Here is a 19959-nt window from a genome sequence, read left to right as displayed (position 1 = left end):
GGAGAGGGGCCTGAGAAGAGAAACACGAGGGCAAAACCTGTCCACAGGCCACCTGGGCCGCCCCGCCCCTCCATGGAGGATGAGGAGACACGTCTCTCAGCGTCCCGGGCACACACTCCCCTCCCCCCACACCCTGCCGGCCACCTCCGCCCATGGCCCCAAGGAAATGTTAGAGATACGAAACAGTCTCCCGCATGGGGGCGGTTGGTCAAAACAGGTGCCCAACACAGAGGTGTCCTTAGCGCAGGGCAAAGTGCAACCCGAATCGCAGCCACCCCCATACAGCAGGGCCCCACCGATCCCAGCAGCTCAGCTGCGTGGGGGCAGAGCCCTCGCAGGTCGCCCATCACCCCCGTTTCAGCCCACCAGGTGTCTTCACAGCAGCTACAGACGGTAGCCGTGACTCCCTAGTCACACGAGGCAAGATTTCATGTGCACCTCTCCCTCTCTCACAAGCCTCAGATGAACAGTCCCCGCACACACACTCTTTGGGTTCAGGCCCCACGTGGGTGAGCAATCGATGCCAGCCTGTCATTGCAAACCCGGGTAGAGCAGTGAGCCCTGGAAACACGACCAGCTCGGAGTCCCTGGTCTCTCCTGTCCCCCTGTGGAGTCCCGGCTAGAGCTCAGGCTGACACAGCCGGGGTCCACCTCCTGTTCTGTCTCCTTCGTGGGCTCTTGTCCCCTGTCCAACGCTTCAGTCTTATTGTTAGGTAGTTTTCAGATCTCAGTGCATTTCTTAGAGGAAATTTGAAATCCCCAGGGGGATGGCAGGACTGGGAGTGGGCAAGGGAGGAGGGGACACAGGAGAGGAGCACACAGGCCACCAGGAAGACCCCATCCTCGGAGGAGGAGCAGGGGGCCAATTTCCATCACCTCCTAAAGGTGGTTCTCTAGTGTCGGATGCATAATGAGCACCCAAGGTGCTGACTTAAATGCAGAGCCCAGGGTGCTTTTCAGAGCCTGATTCACAAACAGAGACTGAGGTCAGGGACCCTGAGTGTCAGCAAGCATCCAGGTGATTCTGACGGAGGGTCCCCAGGCCACACAGAGAAGCGCCCGCCCCGGCCTGGAGGAGGGGTCCCAGGGCTGCAGGCGGGGTGTGAAGACCCCAGCAGGAATAACCTTGGCTCTCCTGACCTGGCTTCTTCTCCATCGCAGACATCTCAGATGATGACAAGCAGAGAACCTTCCCAGAAGGTGAGTCTCAGAGCCGGGCAGGTTCTCTGCTGAGTCCTCAGGCCCCCTGAGCTCTGATCCCCTTTGGAGGCTAATAAGAGGGGGCACAGCCCCCAAAACCCACAGAAAACCTTCCCTAGCTGGGCAGCTCCCAGCCTTTGAGCCACCTGAGGCACTGCCCATGGGGGAGGCCACCTTTCTCCTTTGAACACTGAGATGGGGTCACAGTGTGGGACCTGCTGGGGCTCCAGGTCTCCAGGCACTGTGTCAGCTGAAGTAGTGGTAAGAGGTGGGAAATAAGAGGGAGGAGGAGAGACCTGAAAGGGGGGGGGGAGAAGGCTGGGGAAGGACCCCGGGGAAGGGGAGTGGAGGGAGTCCCTGTGAGCCAGCACCTGTTTCTCTTTCCAGAACAACTGCACATGTTAATGTCATCAGGTAAGTGGGTGACATTAGAGCCAAAAGTGGGTCTGATCTCCCCCCACAAAAGGCCACTTTGTACAACAAAAACCCTGTGTGATTGCCTTTGCAGTCCCTACCTGAGGCCTGGGTTCTGGCCCCCTGGGCAAAGGGCAGGTGTGGGTGGAAAGGGGGGCTCAGGGAAGGAGGGGACAGAAGGTCAGAGTCACCGCGTGGCTTCAGACACTGACTCCGATTTGTCTTCTAGGCCCTGTAAATCCTACCATCCTGCCAATAGGTGAGTGTGTGTGCTGGGCATCCCATCATGCACGCACCTGTTGTGTGCACCACTGCCCGAAGGCCTGGCCCCAGTTTCTGTGGTTGGGAGGGTCCAGGAAGGCCTGGCATGGAGGGAATGGACCAGGGTAGGGCAGGAAGGGGTTGAGGAAGACGGAGAGGCAGTAGCAGGGCAGAACCCACCATTGTGTCCCTAAAACCAATTTGTGTTTGAGGAAAGATGATGACTTGAGATTCTCTTAGCAGGAAGAATTGGGGAACCCTTTTGGTGAGGTTAGTGCTCAAGTGAGGAGGGGACTCAGGAGAGGGGCACACAGGGCACCAGGAAGACCCCATCCTCACAGGAGGAGGAGGAAGTCAGACCCTTCCCCTTGCAAAGGCAGGTCTCTGGTGTTAGATGCATCACGAAGTGCTTATTTAAAAGAAGAGCCCAGGGTGCTTTTCAGAACTGATTCAGAAACACAGACTGAGGTCAGGGACCCTGAGCGTCAGCAAGCATCCAGGTGATTCTGACGGAGGGTCCCCAGGCCACACAGAGAAGTGCCCACCCCGGCCTGGAGGAGGGGTCCCGGGGCTGCAGGTGGGGTGTGAAGACCCCAGCAGGAATAACCTCCACTCTTCTTGTGTGAGTGATTAGTTTGTTCTCTTAGGTTCTTGTCCCCACAGCCAGAAAGAATTGAAGGGCAGAGACACAGTAGTGAAGCCGAATGAAAGTTTTATTTGCATATACTCTAAGGCAGGGGCTAGTGTCAAGGTAGACAAAGACAGATTTACTTGAATAAAGCAGAGAGGAAGGAAAAACAGAGGGAAGAAAGGGAAGCTCATTGAACTGCTGCTCAGCACAGGGCAAATCCCTTGCCAACCACTAAAGCCAGTGTCACCTGGCATCCAGTGTCTGCTTGAATCTGCACCGTGTGGGAACTGAGTCCCTACCACCCCAGGATTTGGGGGAGCCACACAGCCCAGGTGGTAGAGTGAGATTATGTTCTGAGAACTTCCTAAAGGCAGAGAAAGGAGATTTTCTGGCAGGTTACTAAGGAGCACGATCATATAGCCAGTTCCGTCTGCGTTAGCAGGAGACAGGAACTTGCACACCCAAATCAGAGCTCTCAGTAGCCATTCCCTACTAATCTGAAGTAGGACGAGAGAAAAACACTGGAAGAAAGGCAAATGCAGGGAACCTCAGAGAAGAAGCGGTACACCCATAAGCTGGGATACTGTCTTTGAAGGAGTTTCAAGAATGGGATAAAGATCAAGCACTGGGGGGTGTAGGTTTCTCAGATGGTCTCATAACACTTATATACAGTGAGAGGCAATATGTCATTGTCTATAGCCAGTTCTCCAGGTAATTCTGTAGGAGAAACCTCTTGTTTCTCTCTCAGACAGTGGCCACCCCTAAGTACTGGGAACGTATCAGTTAAGACTGCTTGCCTTCCCTTAAGATAAGTCATTGGCTGATTACAAAAGAATGTTAGGAATCTAACTTCCCAATTCTCTTCCAAAAGTGCAATCCTAACCTTAAATAAAGTCCCTCATGTTCTTATTATGTTAATCTTGGCATTTTGGGATGCTTGTCCCTTGTCTCTGTCCCATCTCGCCTGCATTAGCTAGTGCAAGTCTCCAGATTAGCCCAGACTTAGAGAGTGTGGAATGAACTCATTTCAAAGGGCATTATTAACTCAGTGAGTTTTTTCTGACTCTCTGGCTTTAGTTAATTAACTTCCTGAGTTCCTGGTGTGCTTCACCCTCTTATCATATCGCTCATATTTGTCTTTCTGCCTAACATCTTGACCTGGCTTCTTCTCCATCCCAGACATCTCAAATGATGATCAGCAGAGAACCTTCCCAGAAGGTGAGTCTCAGAGCCGGGCAGGTTCTCTGCTGAGACCTCAGGCCCCACTGAGCCCTGACCCCATTTGGAGGCTAATAAGAGGGGGCTTATCCCCCAACACCCATAGAAAACCTTCCCAAGCCAGGCAGCTCCCAACTTTTGCCCTGCTAAAGGCCCTGGCTGCAGAGAAGGCCACCTTCTCCTTTAAACACCGAGGTATGGTCACAGTGGGGGACTTGCTGGGGCTCCAGGGGTCCAGGCACTGTGTCAACTGAATTAGTATTAAGAGATAGGAAATAATGGGGAGAGGGTAGAGAGCTGGGAAGGGGAGGGAGAGGGCTGGGGAAGGACCCTGGGGAAGGGGAGTGGAGGGAGTCCCTGTGAGCCAGCACCTGTTTCTCTTTCCAGAGCAACTGCACATGTTAATGTCACCAGGTGAGTGGGTGATTTTAGAGCCCAAAGTGGAGTCTGATCCCCTCAACCCCATGAGGCTTCTCTGCACAACAAAAGCCCCCTGTGATTGCGTCTGCAGTCCTTACTTAAGGGCCTGGGATCTGGCCCCCAGGGCAAAGGGCAGGGCTGGATGGAAAGCAGAGGGTCAGGGAAGGAGGGGACAGAAGGTGAGAGGCACCGAGTGGCTTCAGACACTGACTCCAATTTGTCTTCTAGACCCTGTAAATCCTACCATCCTGCCAATAGGTGAGTGTGTGTGTGCTGGGCATCTCATCGTGCACACACCTGTTGTGTGCACCACTGCCTGAAGGACTGGTCCCAGTTTCTGTGGTTGGGAGGGTCCAGGAAGGTCAGGAGGTGGAGGAATGGACCAGGATGGGGCAGGAAGGGGTTGGGCAAGAGAAGGAAGTAGGAGGGCAGAGTTCACCAATGCATCTCTTAAACCAACTTGTGTGCAAGGAAAGAGATGATAACTTGTGATTCTCTGCAGGAAGAATAGAAGAACCCTTTTGGCGAGGTGAGTACTTATTAAAAGGAAATTTGGGGTCTTATGATCAGGATACTCCCATTGAAAACTCAAATGGAGGTTTCCATGCAAGTGACAACACTGAGCTCTACTTCCCGTAATTGACACTTTGGTCAGCCCCTCTCATCATTCGTTCGTTCGTTCGTTCGTTCGTTGGTTCGTATTTGGATTCTCCAAGCATTTACTGGGGTCTGTTGGGCAATCGGCATTAACCTGAACACTGAGCAAACAAAACACGAACCACACAGAAATGCCTGCCTGCCTGGGGCTTCCACCCACGTGACCTCTCCTGCTCAGCAGATCACCTTGAGGCCTCCTCACATCTCCTGGGGGAAGCAGAGAGCCCCTGACATGCTCTCCTCAGTTCATTCTGTGGTCAGCAGCTAAAGGGACAGAGGAGTTTTGCTCAGGTTCATGGGAAAGGGCTGATCATCCCGGGAATGTTCTGATGTAAGCGCTGCCCCCATTTCCTGGTTGGCATGAACCCCTGAGGGCAGATTTCAGGTGCCTCCAAGAAGAGGTTTCTGAGAAAGCGGAGGCTGTGGCCCGGCTCCCCAGAGACGTTCAGGATGTCGTGTTCTCTAGCGTCCAGGACATGCTCCAGGACCGAGAGGCCCTGGAGGCCCTCATGCACACGGTGAGAGGCTCCCTCAGCTTACAAGGGCTGACCACACTGGTGGACGGGAAATGATCAGGAGACACGCTGCCACGATCTGGGGGGAGGAAGAATGGGGCGATCGCAGGGCAGTGAGGACAACTGAGCTGTGGGGCTCTGGCCCTCTGTCCACTGACCAGAGCCAAGGAGCACCCCACATACCAAGGGTGCTTACTGTCCCCTGGGGAGGCAGAGAGCCGGCACCTCCGTCCCTTGGTTAACTACTCACAGACACAGAATTCATAGGCAGAGTCACATGACAGTGTCACACCATCGTCCTTGTCAACATCTGTCTCCCAAAGCTTGAACAGGAATCTTTGGGTCATTTGAACGGCCCTGGCAGCACCATCCTAAATAAGCTGCAAGAGGATTCCGGGTATTCATGGAGTAACACAAAGTACCTCATCCTTTACCTGCTTGAAGCCATAGTCGGTAAGTGGTCTGGGGGAAGGCTGGGAGGGGCACACGGTGGCCCCCAGAGCCCCTGCATTAGACGCCCCCTCTCCACAGCGCTTCGAACGTTATGTTTTTGCCTCCTCCCATCACACCTCTGTCCGAGGTCAGGAGGGCTCAGTGGGTGGACTTGCCGTGTGACACAGAGGCAGCCCGAGGTCTAGAAGGTGACCCGTGGGGGTTCACCCAGCAGAAGCCTGTGGCTCCAGAGTCAGGCTCCCGTCCTCTGACCATGTCATGTGGCACCCTGGAGGCCATCCCAGGAGCCGGAGGGGGACTTCCCAGAGCTGGGCACTCGGCCCCAAGCCTAGTGGGCTTCTCCCTCTGCCTCAGAGTTCCCTCCTCATGGGGTCCCCTAGTTCCCAGGGGGAGAGGAACATCTGACTCTTCGTCACTCGTTCCCCAAATGCGCCCCGTCCCCAGTGCTGAATGACACCCAACTTGATCTGCTGGCCCAGTCCATGGAGAAGGGGATCCTGCTGCATCAGCGGGAGCTGGTGAGAAACCCCCAGGGGCCAGCATCCCTGGGAGGAGGGTGAGGGTCCAGCAGAGGAGACCGATCTGAGCACAGAGAGAGCCTCTGCTGGGAGGGGGACCGTCCCTGGTGGCCTCTGGGAAGTCAGGCTGCATCTCCCAGAGGAGCAGACCCCATGGGCTTGCATGCCCTCTGGAGGGTCTCAATGTCCAGGGCAACCCCTGCAGAGGTCCCCACGGTTCTCAAATAGCTTCATAGGAATACAGGTTGGGGAGCTCAGGGCATCTGAGCCATATTCCTGCTTATTTACACAGCTCTGTTTGCAAACTGCTCCCTCTTTCTCTCCATGTATCATATATATGAGCATGTGTGTGCAAACATACTTACATGCACACACATGTACACATACACACACATATCTAATTCCAAGCACTACTATTCTGCAAAGTAATTGTTAGTGTCACCGTTCAGCACCTGAGGAACCGATGCTCCACATGTTCAAGGTCACATTGATCACAGGACACGCCCAGGACATGACTCCCAGCCCCTCGGGTCCAAGGCTCTTTCTCCCTCAGAGACCCCGCATACCCCCAGCTCCAGGGACAGAAGGTTTTCTCTTCCCAACCTCACAGCCGATGTGTGACACCTGATACCGGTTTCTTCCAGGTCCGGAGTATCCTGGAGCCCAACTTCAAGTACCCCTGGAACATTCCCTTCACCCTGAAGCCCGCGCTCCTGGCCCCCCTCCAGGGCGAGGCTTTGGTGATCACCTGTGGCCTGCTGGAGGAGTGCGGCCTGGAGGTGAAGCTGAATAGGCCCTGGTCCACCTGGGACCTGGAAGCCAAGCAGCCTCTGTCTGCCCTGTATGGGGCCCTGTCGGTCCTGCAGCAGCTGGCGGCAGCCTGAGCCCTGCATGGGGGGCGTCTGTCCAGAGCGGCCTGACCCTCCCGAGGCCACGCTGTGAGTGCCCTCCCTGGGCTCAGGGCACCTAGGGCTACACCCCTCTGCCTTTCCAGGGGAGAAGAGGGGTGGGGCAGGGCTCAGTGGAGACTCGATGGAAGGTTCTGGTGGGATGAAAATATCTGTATCTTGATAAAGTTTCATGCATTTGTCAATATTCATCAAATAGTATCTAGAGATGCGAGCATTTCACTGTATGTACATTTTACTTTAAGATAGTGTAAACAAATATTGAACTCTAATATGCAAATTGAATGTTTGGGGTGAATGATGCTGGTATCTTTTAATTTACTCTGAAATGCGTGAAGAAAATCATGTGCGTTAAGGGGTAGATAAACAGATATGTGTCCAAGGATATATGGTGAAATATTAAAAAGAAGAATCCTTTTTTTTTCTTGAAACAGGCTTTGCCTCACCCCACTCCATGGGATTGATGGTAGAAAGTCAGATACATGACCATAGAATGAAGTAAAATGTTAATAATTGGGGAATATGGGTGTAGGATATATAAGAGTTCTTTTTAGTTCTTAAAACATTTTGTAAGCCTGAAATTGTTTCAAATAAAAGCTCTTTTCCATCTGTGTTTATGTATTTACATCTCTATCTATAGAGTGATGTACAGACAGAGATATGTATGTGTCTGTACATTTATATGTATGTGTGTGTATATACACATATATATTTATTATTATTTTTTTTTAATTTGAGATTTCCCTTCAGGTCACTTCTGAAGGTCTTGTCTCTTGTGCTGTGACCCAGGGCTCTTTGTTTCCTTTGCTAATACCACTCAGGCACCTGAGTGTAATTTTGTTGTCTTCTCTAAGGGGACCGAATTCTGAGTACTTTTCCCTCCACTGAAGTGCTTTTCCATTGTCTCTAACTCTCCCAACCCAAGAGTCTGGGAAGCAGGAAGCCAAACTGCCTGCTGCGATCAGAATTCATTAGAAGAATATAGTCCTGTCTTAAAAATTCATATGCATTTGTTCATTTCTCTGTGACATTCACCCCTTCATACAACAAATATTTATTGTGCCCTACTATGTGCCACGTACAGTTCTAGGGGTTGAAATCCAACAGAGAGAAACACTGGAGCAAATTTCTCCCTTTTTATTCTGATGTATTAATCAAATTAAGTTCATTGTAATATTTTATAAATACCTTATTATAATATAATAACAGGATAAACAGCTAAAATCAAGGTGCATAGCTAAGATTGTGTGAGAACACACACACTGGGGGAGCAGGCCTGTTGTGTGGGTTGGGAGAGGCTTCCCTGGGAAGGGGGAATAGGGCTGACATCAGGGCTGAGGTGCTAGGTAATCGGGTGGGGTAGCATGGTCTCAGTGATGGGAAAATGTAACGGCGATAAGGGAAACCCGTATGTTCAGCAAAATGAAAGGCTGTGCGGTTAGAGGAGGAGAGGCCGGCTGGGAAGTGAGGCTGGAAAGAGAGGCCGGGGCATGATATGTCCTTGAAACCTCATGGACCATAGAAGCTCATGGAAGAGCTTTAAGCAGTAGTGTGGGGTGACCAGAAATGGATTTTCATAGAGGTGTAATTTACATAAATAAAAAATTCACATTCCTTTGTGTTCTTTATGAGTCTTAACAGAAGCAGGCAGGTGTCCAACCACCACCACCGTCAAGATACAGAGCAGTTCCATCCCCTCCCTAAGGTCCCTGGTGGCCTTCTGCAATCAAGCCCCCTCCTCCCCTCATAACCACTGATTGGTTTTCTGTCTCAACATACAAATGCAATCCTACTGTAAGCCTTTTGAGTTAAAAAAATTGATTCTTATTATTGAGTTTTGAGAGTCCTTTTTTTTGGGTTTATTGGAATATAAAGGGCCTACAGCTGTGTAAAAATTGAAGGTGTACAACATAATGATTTAACTTACATATATCATAAAATGATTACTACAGTAAGCTTAGTTAACATCCAGCATCTCATAGAGACAAAAAGAAGGAAAGAAAAAAACGTTTTTTTCCCTTGTGATGAGAACCCTTAGGATTTTCTCTCTTAACCCCTTTCATATATACTGTACGGTAGTAGGTCACCTTTTCATTGTGTTGATGGTGTCCTTTGCTGTGAGGAAGCCTTTTAGTTTGATATGGTCCCACTTGTTCATTTATTGCTTTTGTGGCCTTTTTTGGGCATCAAATCTAAAAAAATTATTTTCCATCTGTGTTTATGTATTTACATCTCTATCTATAGAGTGATGTACAGATAGAGATAGATATGTATGCATGTCTGTACATTTATATGTATGTGTGTGTATATACACATATATATTTATTATTATTATTTTTTTAATTTGAAATTTCCCTTCAGCTCTCTTCTGAAGGTCTTATTTGCCTCTTGTGCTGTGACCCAGGGCTTACCACCAGTTTTCTTCTGGAAGTTTGCTAGTTTAAGGTCTTAACATTTGAGTCTTTAATCCATTTTGAGTTAGTTTTGGGTCTGGTGTAAGGAAGCGGTCCAGGTCCATTCTGCATGTAGCTGTCCGGTTTTCCCAGCACCACTGAAAAGACTATCCTTTTCCCATGTTGTATGCTTGGTTCCTCCCTGGTAAATTAATTGACCATATATGTGTGGGTTTATTTCTGGGTTCTCTATTCTGTTCCATTGGTCTTAGTGTGTCTGTTTTTATGTCAGTATTATACATGTTTTGATTACTATAACTTTGTAATATAGTTTGAAATCAGGAACGTGATGCCTCCAGCTTTGTCCTTTCTCAAGATTTCTTTGGTATTCAGGGTCTTTTATGGTTCCATACAAGCTTGAGGATTATTTGTTCTATTCTGTGAAAAATGCCATTGGAATTTTGATAAGGATTGTGATAGAATCTGTAGATGGCTTTGGGTGGTAGGGACATTTTAACAACATTACTTCTTCCAATCCATGAGCATGAAATAGCTTCCCATTTATTCATGTCTTTTTCAATTTCTTTAACCAAAGTCTTAAAGTTTTCAGTGTAAAGTCTTTCACTCCCTTGGTTAAATGTTCTCCTAGGTATTTTATTTCTTTTGATGATATTGTAAGTGGGATTGTTTTCTTAATTTTCTTTTTGATAGTTTACCATTAATGTGTAGGAACACACCAGATTTTTGTACATTTATTTAGTATGAAGAGATGGTTCTCTCCCTATTGAATGTTCTTGTCACCCTTATCAAAAATCATTTGACTTATTCCTGGGCTCTTAATTTTAGTAGCAAGATATAGAAAATAAATAATGTATTAGTTTCCTAAGGCTGCTGTAACAAAGTGCCATAAACTGGGTGACTTAAAACAACAGAAATGTTTCCTTTCATAGTTTTGGAGGCTAGAAGTCTGAAATCAATGCTCCCTTTGATGGCTCTCAGAAAGAACCATCTTTCTTTCCTCTTCTAGCTTCTGGTGGTTTCCAGCAATATTTGACATTCCTTGGCTTGTAGATGCATCAGTCCACTCTCTGCCTCTATCTTCATCTGGCTTCTCCTTGAGTGTCTCTTGTTTATGAGTTTCTCTTTGTAAGGACGCCAGTCATACTGGATTCAGGGTCCACTCTCATCCAGTATGACCTCTTAACTAAGTATATCTGCAAAGATTCTAGTTCCAGATAAGGTCACATTCTGAGGTTCTGGGTGGATGTGAATTTTCAAGTGGGTTTTCCTGGCTTCAGGCGTGTGAAGGGATGCACACATCTGTGTGGGTATAGGCAGCTGACTGAGGAGATAGGCCCACTTAGTGCCCTTTAAAATACGCTCTGGACACACACACACACACACACACACACACACACACAACCCGAGCTACTGCAGACTCAGCTTCAGGTTGCCAGTCTGCGATCCCTCACAGGCCAGAGCAACAAATTTGTCCCAAGTAGAATTACAGGTCACTGGAGACTGGCTCCTGGGTGGGGAATGGTTTGGAAAGGGAGTGTGCGTGGCAGTAGGGAGAATGTTGGAAATGTTTCTCTAATTGTCCAGGCACTAAGGGGTGTAGTCCAAAAGGAAGAAGCTTAAAAGTGAATATACTTAATTTGAGGTTAAGTGAATTCCAGGAATACCTTGGGGGTAATTAAAAAAAAAAACTTGATTGCTAAGTAGGGCCACATCTCCGTGGTTTATCTATTGAAATGATAGGGTTTGCCATTATTTTCTTGTAAATATCTAAACATTCCAGAAGGTGGCAGCATTGTCCAACTGCAGGAAGCTTGTTGGCGATGCCGGACACTGCCTTGGCACCTATGCCACTAGAGGCAGTCTCCTCTCTGCCATCTCTGCTCTCCTGCGCGCCTCACACCATTTCTCTCTTCCTCCTCTTTCAGTTTCCTCCCTGCTGGGTTAACCTGGACTAGGCTGGGAGAAACGGGGCCGTGGCAGAGGGGTTAACACTGGTCTCTTTTCATATCCTTAGAATAGAATCTCCCTCTTAAAATTTACATTGTATTATAAAAGACTCCCTTAAAGATATCTGGGAGGTAAGGCCTGAATTATGGGGAACTGAGACCTATTTTCAACGTTTCACAGAAGCTCCCACCTGGTAATATGGCAACCGCTTATGCTGGATTTTGTGATAAATCTGATTGTCTCATACTGAGCAGAAGTCCAGGTTATGAGTTTGAAGTGTCTTTCAATAAATAGGGATATATTGTTTTAAAATAAATTCAGCCAAGAAATGACACTGTTTCAAAACACTGAAACTTTGGTCAACACATAAGAAGGCAGGGGTGGTGGAAATACTGGGATTCGCTCTCTCGGTGGAAACAGAGCTTGTCGGGGAACCCTTAGAAGATCATCTGTGTGGGTTGGCGGGCAGCTGCAGGAATGCAGGTTTGGGGTTTGACAAGATTGCCAGCTTTGTGACTTCTGGTAAGTAATGCAAATTCTCTGAGCTTGATTTTTTGATTGGATTGTTACTGGATCAAACTAAATAATGCAGATAAAGAAACTACCACAGTACCTAACATATGGTTGATAAGCTTCTTGCCAAAGAATTGAACTAAGAGTAATAGTATCGTTACGTTTTAGAGGCTGGCTGTGTACCTGATATTGTGGCCATGGGGAGAGTCGAAAGCAGTGGCTGAGAAGAACGTCATTCTCTGGTATGGAACGTTTAAATTATTGTTTTAAATTTTTAGATCTTGTTAGACAACTGAGCGTATTTAAAAATGTCCCCTCCCCCTGGAGTGGGTTAATAAGTAATGGGTCAGAGGCTAGATACTACTTTTCTTGCATATTCACAGCACATAGTCTAGTGCACAATATCCACCCTTAAAAAGCAAGCTTCAGTGGGTCTTTGCATTTGAGTACAGTTAGCCCTCACTTACCCGAGGCTGGCATGGAGGAAAGTCTTGCTTATAATCTGCACTGTCCTAAATGTCACAGAGAAAGTGAGGCAGCGATTTGCTGCCATTATTGACCTCTTATTTCTGAGGAGCCTGCTGTAAAATGGATAGTCTCATATGACAATGGAAATAGGGAGTGTGGGAATCTGAATGTGGCAAATGTTGGTGCCACATCTTCCTCTCAAGCTTTCTTTAGGCCAGCAGAGGGCAGGAGAGTATGCTCCCCACCTGTCCCCCAGGTGGGCGGAGACCTGAGGCTGGAGGAGGTATTCCCGTCATACAGCAGATGGCCAGAAGGGTTCCGGAGGGTCCAGCTGGCCTTTGTGTGCTTGAATTCCTTTGATGACACTGCTTCAGGAGAACTTCAAGAAAGTCCCCAAGTCAGATCTTCAACCTTTGACTCCGTAGCCCCCGTATATTGCCTTTTCCTTCCCAGGCTTTTCCCTTTGTTGATTGCTCTGTCCTCGGGCACGTCAAGGCCCTATATTCCTTCTAGATGTAGCTCCCTCTCACCTCGACAAGGAAGGTGGGTTGTGCAGATTCTAACAGCTCTTTTTTTAAATTGGTGAATTACATTCGTGCTTCTGTGTGTGAATCTGTATGTATAGGCTTCCATAAAAGATTAGGGACAAATTTCTCCTGATGTGAGTTGTTACCTTTGTTTACTGAGTGCATACAAAATGCCAGAAGTTGGGCATACAAGAGAGAACAAGACACACTCATGGAAGTTTTGTTCTAATGGGCTGTCATCTCAAAAAAAGTGAAAGAATATCATCTATTGCTGCATAAGAAATCACCCCCAAAACATATTGGCTTCAAATAGCAAACATTTAATTTACATGTTGCTGTCCCTGTGGGTCAGGAATTTAGGAGTGGCCCTCAGGAGGCTGGCTCTGGTTGGGGTCCTTCATGAGACGGCAGTCTGACACTGGCACAGCCATGTGAGGCTCACATGAGGCTAGATAATCTGTTTTCAAGATGGTTTTGTTACATAGCTGCTGGCAGGAGGCCTCATTTCTGGACCACATGGGTCTCTCCACAGCGGGCTCGAGTGTCCTCATGACAGGGTGGGGAAATCTCCCCGGAGTGAATGATGAAAGAGTGAGGGGGAGAGAGAATAAGACATTTCCACACCTTATATGACCAAGTCACACACTGCATGTTCTGCCATATTTTATTTGTTAGAAGTTAGTCACTAAGCCCAGCTCCCCCTCATGCTTTATCCCCTGAAGGGAGGAAAACCAGAGAATCTGTGGACTTCTTTTAAAAATTATCTTCTAGATGTACAGCTATGTTTTTATACACCTTCCAAGGTCATGATTCCCTCAGAATGTAAAAGCAGGCCCTTGTGCCCACATGTTCATTCATTTATTCAACAAATTCATTCATTCATTCATTCATTTATTCAATAAACATTTATTGAGCACCCACTACGTGCTTGCAATCCCAGCATTGAAACATTCCTCTTTGTTTCTTCACTGGGGCTCTGGAAAGAGTTGGAAATACATTCAGCTTTGTTAAAAAATTTGAAAGGCTAGAGTGACCCAGAAGTAGACCGTCTAGCCAAGGTAATGGTGCACCCCAACCAATTGAAAATTAAGGGTGCAGATGTACTTGATTCAATTGTACTCGTGATCATCTTTATTTTGGAAATCCCTTTTCTTTTGTGATGGTTGCCTAGCAACTAAAGTTTTGCTCAGTTCATACCCATAGTGTTTGAGCAGAGTTGCTCAACAGCATTAAAATTCACTGGGTTTCCCAAGCAGCAGAGAAACTGCTGGACTCTGTACCTTGGTGGCAGTGCAGAGCATGGGCACTGAGGTGGGTGAACCCTGGAAACATCGGAGTTTGCCTAGGGTTGGAGGAGGGATGTGCATACATTTCTGGTATTCCTCCTTATAGATGGCTAAGAATGGCATGACTCACATCTAAGAAAGGATAACATTTGTTTGCAAATGTTCTTGACACATGACTCAGCAGCATTTACACTGAAACAGAAATGACATAGAAAATAGAACATGGCTGGTTTGCATGAAAGTCCCTCACATCTGCGAACATTCTACAGTTTCATGATTAGAAGCTATGAATTTTGGGACATGCTGGCACATAGATAACTCAAATCCCACCGCTTCCCAAAATTTGCACTAGCCTCAAACAAGAAAATCTGATTAGAATCCTTTTTTATATGTTTTGAGATCAGTTCAATTCAATGAACATCTATTGAGCACATGCTATATAGAAAACTCTGGATTAAGTACAAATAATAATAATGTTGACCCCTCATTTATCCCCTCAATCAATCCATATTTATTAGGGGTACAATTTGCCAGGTACTCTGCTAGGCACTGGGCATATAGACATAGATAATGCAGATATATTCCCCATCCTCAGAATATTACATGCTAGTGGGGCTCATGACAGTGAGGAGGAAAGAGACACTCATGGGGCTCTCCTGGGGAAGGATAAGGGAGAAAGGAGTCCAATAGGTGGGTGCAGAAAACCATACCACCAAAATCCACATTTCTGAATGCTTTACTCTGAATCCCATCCTCAATGTGTAGATGAACAGACTTGTTTACAAGCCACATGAACCCAAGGTGTCCATCTGGGCTGTAGGAAATAAAATAAAACCATAACTCCCTCCTTCCCTCATGGTAATTATATCATTAAAGCCTCACCTCTTTCCAAGTTCCTCCCTCTCATTTAAGGAGGGCCCTGAAATTTCTCACTGCACTTGCAAACTGCTGTTCCTGGAATACTGCAGGGCCTCCAGTGGGGAGTCATTGAAGGCTTGTGAACAGGGGAAAGAAATGAGCAGAGGTATCTTTAAGATGAGCTGAAGTGGAATGAACATGGAATTAGGAAATACAATTAAGAGACATACTGGACAGATGCTTTATTCTATCTATCGTCTGTATCTGTCTACCTCTCTATCTCTATGCATCTGTCTATTATCTTCTGTGTCTCTCTAATCTGCCATCTAACTCTGTGTACCATCTGTCTATCTCTCTCCATCTATCTGTCTGTCGTCTTCTCTATCTAATCTATCTTGTACTGCCTATCTGATTAGCAGTCCTTCCCTAGTTTGCAGCAGCAGCTCCCCAGTTTTGCTTTGGGAAACCATCCTTCCTACTCATAGTCATTGTGATTCCGGTGGGACTTACCTAGATGCCATTCTGTGGCTGGGGTCAGTGGACTATGTCTGGCCATTGAGAGGACGCATAGCACATTATTCTCAAACCATGAAAATCACCCCTGGAACCATGGGTGAGGCACCCTGTTACCAGTGGGGTTGCCATTTGGTAGGATGTAGGCCCAAAGCTGTATTTGCCCTCACTGGAGGCGAGCATGACTGAGAATGAGGTCAACTCAGAATTAGAGTGGAGATATGGAGAGTGCTATTTGGTACTGATGAGGCCCTGGATCCAGTCTTGCCTGAAGCCTACTTCAGTTCATTAACCAACAAATGACCTTGTTTATTAAATGCAGTTTAGCTTGGAATTTTTGCAGAGCCCTTTTTAATACAGGAGGATACCTCATACAGGTGAGCAGTAGCAAGGCTTTAATAAAGTAATTGAAATTAGGGAAAATTTTGAGAAGAATTGTAAGAGAATTTGGGAGATGAAAGACAGAGTGAGGGGGTAATAAGAGTTAACATCCTGAGCCTGATGATAAGAAGGATGGCGGTGTCCTTAACTGAAATAGCGAAGTCAGAACGTGTGAAGTGAGGCAAAGGCATGAAACCCACTATTTCATGTTGCGTTGACATTGCTGGTTGGGCATCCAATCTGGTGGTTGGAAATTTGGGATGAAAACAAAGCAGAGAGGCCGTTTCTAAAATGAGAGGCAATAAATTAAAAAAGAAAAAAAAAAAGGAATGGGTGACATAACCAAGGGAGAGCATGGGGTAGGTGTCCTAGTCTGCTCGGGCTGACATAGAGGAATATCATAGATTGAGTGGCGTAACAGAAATTTATTTTCTCAAAGTTCTGCATGAGAACACTGCATCTCAGAGAAGTTAGATAACCCACTGTGGTCAGGGGACACTTTGTGTGACTTGAATCCTTTTAAATGTATTGAGTTATGGCCCAGAATATAATCTATCTTAGTAAGTGTTCATGTACCTTTGGAAGAACACTTATTATGTTGCTGTGGGTGGTATGTTCAATAAACGTCGGTTGGGTCTATTGGTTGAGCGTGTTGTTTAAGTCTTCTGTATCCCTCCTGTTCTATCAACTACTGACAGATGGGTACTGAATCTCAACACGATCGCCAACTTTTCTATTTCTCCTTTTGGTTCAATTAGCTGTTATTTTGCAGAGTTTTTAGTTGCAGTCAGTGGAAGTGAAAGGCTGTGCTCGGCTTACATCCTCTTGGCTGGCACTGGAAGGTTTTACTTGTCTTTTTCCTTTACTAGACAAAAAGTTCCATTAGGCAGGGGCTGTATGCTATTCACCAGTTTCCTTTTCATAAGGTAAGTTATGAAACTATTTCAAGATGGTGGCACAGACCTTAACCTGTTATAATGAACCTGTTTTCTAACCAGAGGATGTAGAATGCTTGATTGCCTAATGAACACAAGTGAAGTTTGGATGATATAATACAAAATGCATGAATTTTTGGCTATGTTTAGTGAGAAAACGAGGTTTCATTCACAGAATCCTTGGAAGCAGGATTGTCAGACATTTTCCTCAGGACTTATAAATAATTTAGTACTATATAGATTATAAAATAAAATAATATGACTTTGTAGTTAGATGTGTGTTTTCAAAACTTCCAGTCTATGAATACGTCCCAGGAACTGACTTTTAGACCAGCCTGTTCACAACTGATGGGCACCAATCAGAGCCAGCATCTCCCTGCACACGTGCTGGTCTCATGTCCACAGCCACGGGTTTCTGCCAGTTCTCAGTGGAGCCTGTTTATGCAGCACCTAGTGAGCAACATGAAATGCAAAGGGTAGTGACTGTATTAGTCTGCTAAGGCTGCTGTACACAGTGTCACAGACTGGATGGCTTAAGCAATAGAAATTAACTTTATTAACTTTCTCACTGTTCTGGAGGTGTGAGGGCCAAGGTCAAGGTGTCAGGGAGGCTGGTGCGTCCCGGGGCCTCTGTCCTTGGCTTACAGATGGCTGTCTTCTCTCTGGGCCCTCACGTGGCTATTTCCTTTGTGTCTCTGTGTGCCCCTATCACCTCTTCTTATGACACCAGTGGAATTGGATTAGGGTCCTTAACACACTCCTTTGAGCTTCTGTAAAGGCTTCCCTCCCAATAAGGTATTATTTGAGGTACTGGGCGTTAGGGCTTCAACATATGAATATTGGTGGTGAGGGGGGCCAATTACCTCCTTACAGTGACTGATTGAAAGAAAATCAACAAATAATAGGGTTGCACCAATAACAAACAACATGACCAAAAAGGACAGAAAGTTGCAGTAAGTGTAACAAAGAGGAGTTTTGGAAAAATGTAGCATCCATTGTGGATGCCTTTTTCTTTGGGCTTCACTAACCCGAGGAGAGTCTCTGACCGACAGATGTGTGTTGAATGTGGTGTTTCTCAAGGTTTTGTTATCGGGAACCACCTTTAAGAGGTTTGCCATATTCTTGTAAAACTTGTGCTATTTATTACTTAATTGAATATCTTTACTTAAACTGAATCCCTTCTTTTATATGAAGAAATCTGAACAGAAATTTTATATCACTGCCACACATAGAAAACTAGTATCACTTGCCATATCTGAATAACAGCAGTAAAATATGTACATAGTGAAAATAAGACATTATTATTCGGTTCTCTCTTGCTGGCCAGGCACTGAGCATGAAATATGTCCTTTCTTTGTAATAAGTCATGCCTTTTGGGGAATACTGACTGGTGGATGCATGGATGGATGGATAGATGAATAGAAACAGACTGTTTCTGCCTCTTCATTGGGTAAGGATTCATTGAGCCTCTATTCTGTGACCGGCACTGAGCTGACCCTCACCTCACAGTGATGGTGGAACAGATGCAGTCTGGGCCCTCGTGGCACTTAGATGTAGTAGCTCACGTGAACGACTGGAACCAAACTTTCCCCCCGAGAGCAGCATCTGGGGAAGATGTGCAGTGGAAGGGTGCTGGGCACGGAGGCCCGCTACCAGCTGCGGCAGGCCGTCTCTCCCCGTGGCCGAGTCCCAGCTTCCCTGGCCTTCAGCTTGACCTCAGCTGGGACGCTGGTGCGAGCTGCTTCCCCTGATGTGTTTGGAGCCGTCTCTTAGTAATGTAAGTGTCTGTTCCAAACATCTCTGCTTCGCATTTAGTGAGAGCCCGACCTTTTCCCCCTGAAGGCCATCGCTTATATCAGTGGCCTCTGTGTGTGCTCTTAGCCAGACTAAATCCCCCTGAGTCAGGGGCCATAGATCACGGGCTCCATCATTTACGGCCTATAAATTAAAGGGTGGCTGGCATATCTGGCTTCTGTGCCTGGCTGCTCACTCTTTAGATACACAGTGTCACTCTTTTATTGGGGAATCACGGGGGCAGGCTGTTTGGTCTCCTTCTGAACCCCCTGAAAGACAGTATTTACTAGCTATGGAAATACCTTCACCGCATGTTTATTTCTTTGAGACGCTCTGCCCCAAACTCATTGGCTCCTTGTTCTTGCCTCTGTCTGAGCTGTCTGGGCATTTAATGGCTTGGGTGGTATGCTCTCCACATTTTCAAGGCTCCTCAGTGGCAGCAGAATATGCTTTTAAAAAACCCACCCCACCCGGAGTGTTTGGGGTTTCATAATGGCAAAGAGTGGCTGTCTTCAGCCCTCTGGAGGTGGCATTCCTGAGACAGGGCGTTCCTCTCTTTCCACTGAGGCCACAAAGCCCCATTGACGGCGGGGACCATCCCATCCCTGCTCCTCGAGAGGCTTGGCGCCACTCTTGGGGCTCCTGTTCCTCATCTGTTTGGGAACAGATGCACGACTGTGGACTCTCAGGATGAGCAATTGACTTTACAGGGGGATTGTTCTCAGGGACGTCTCTGTCAGGTTCACATTTCGGAGAACTGTGCTGTGTCTGCACAGTTGTTATGCGAGCAGCCTGTGAGGCTTCGGTGTAGCCCAGAGATGCCTGATGCTCTGGGGCGGGGTGAGGGAGCGCAGGAATGAGGCTGCTGCAATGGGGATGGCAGGGCTCGAGGGCATGATCGGAGCCATTGGTCCAACCCTCCCCTAAATGCAGGCGTCCCAACCCTTCCGCTCCTGACAAGTGCTTGCCCAGGTGCACGTGGAGCCCAGCCTGGTTGCCAGCCTTGGTGATCTTTTGCTGCCAGCTGGAACTCTTGGCCTCCTCCGGGCCTCCCCCCATGCCAAGCTCTCAGGATCCCCACTGTCCCAAGGCAGCAGAGTTTTAAGAAACTCTTGATGAGCTGAAGGA

General features: G+C 47.3%; 1 protein-coding gene across 11 annotated transcripts in view; it reads left to right on the top strand.

Annotated features, from left to right (window-relative positions):
• LOC108407231 (gasdermin-C-like) overlaps positions 1–19959 on the top strand; it is a 72924-nt gene that overhangs the window by 27776 nt on the left and 25189 nt on the right. For 8 of the 11 annotated variants that reach the window (XR_012128534.1, XR_012128532.1, XR_012128538.1 and 5 more), the window contains 12 exons: positions 1162–1200; positions 1588–1614; positions 1844–1873; positions 3686–3724; positions 4112–4138; positions 4373–4402; positions 4647–4673; positions 5180–5319; positions 5640–5769; positions 6214–6287; positions 6932–7225; positions 12238–12311. Coding sequence is in view for 1 of the 11 variants with exons in the window: in XM_073230131.1 (XP_073086232.1) it covers positions 1162–1200; positions 1588–1614; positions 1844–1873; positions 3686–3724; positions 4112–4138; positions 4373–4402; positions 4647–4673; positions 5180–5319; positions 5640–5769; positions 6214–6287; positions 6932–7171 (803 nt within the window). In the remaining 10 variants the exon portion in view is untranslated. Of the gene's footprint in view, positions 1–1161; positions 1201–1587; positions 1615–1843; positions 1874–3685; positions 3725–4111; positions 4139–4372; positions 4403–4646; positions 4674–5179; positions 5320–5639; positions 5770–6149; positions 6288–6931; positions 7809–12237; positions 12312–19959 lie in introns of those variants that run through there. The other 3 variants (XR_012128536.1, XR_012128537.1, XM_073230131.1) reach the window with 3 other exon arrangements.

This window comes from Manis javanica, chromosome 2 (assembly GCF_040802235.1).
Source record: "Manis javanica isolate MJ-LG chromosome 2, MJ_LKY, whole genome shotgun sequence".
NCBI lineage: Eukaryota > Metazoa > Chordata > Mammalia > Pholidota > Manidae > Manis > Manis javanica.
The sequence above is the reverse complement of the archived record's forward strand: the minus strand, read 5'-3'. Positions and strand labels throughout refer to the sequence as shown.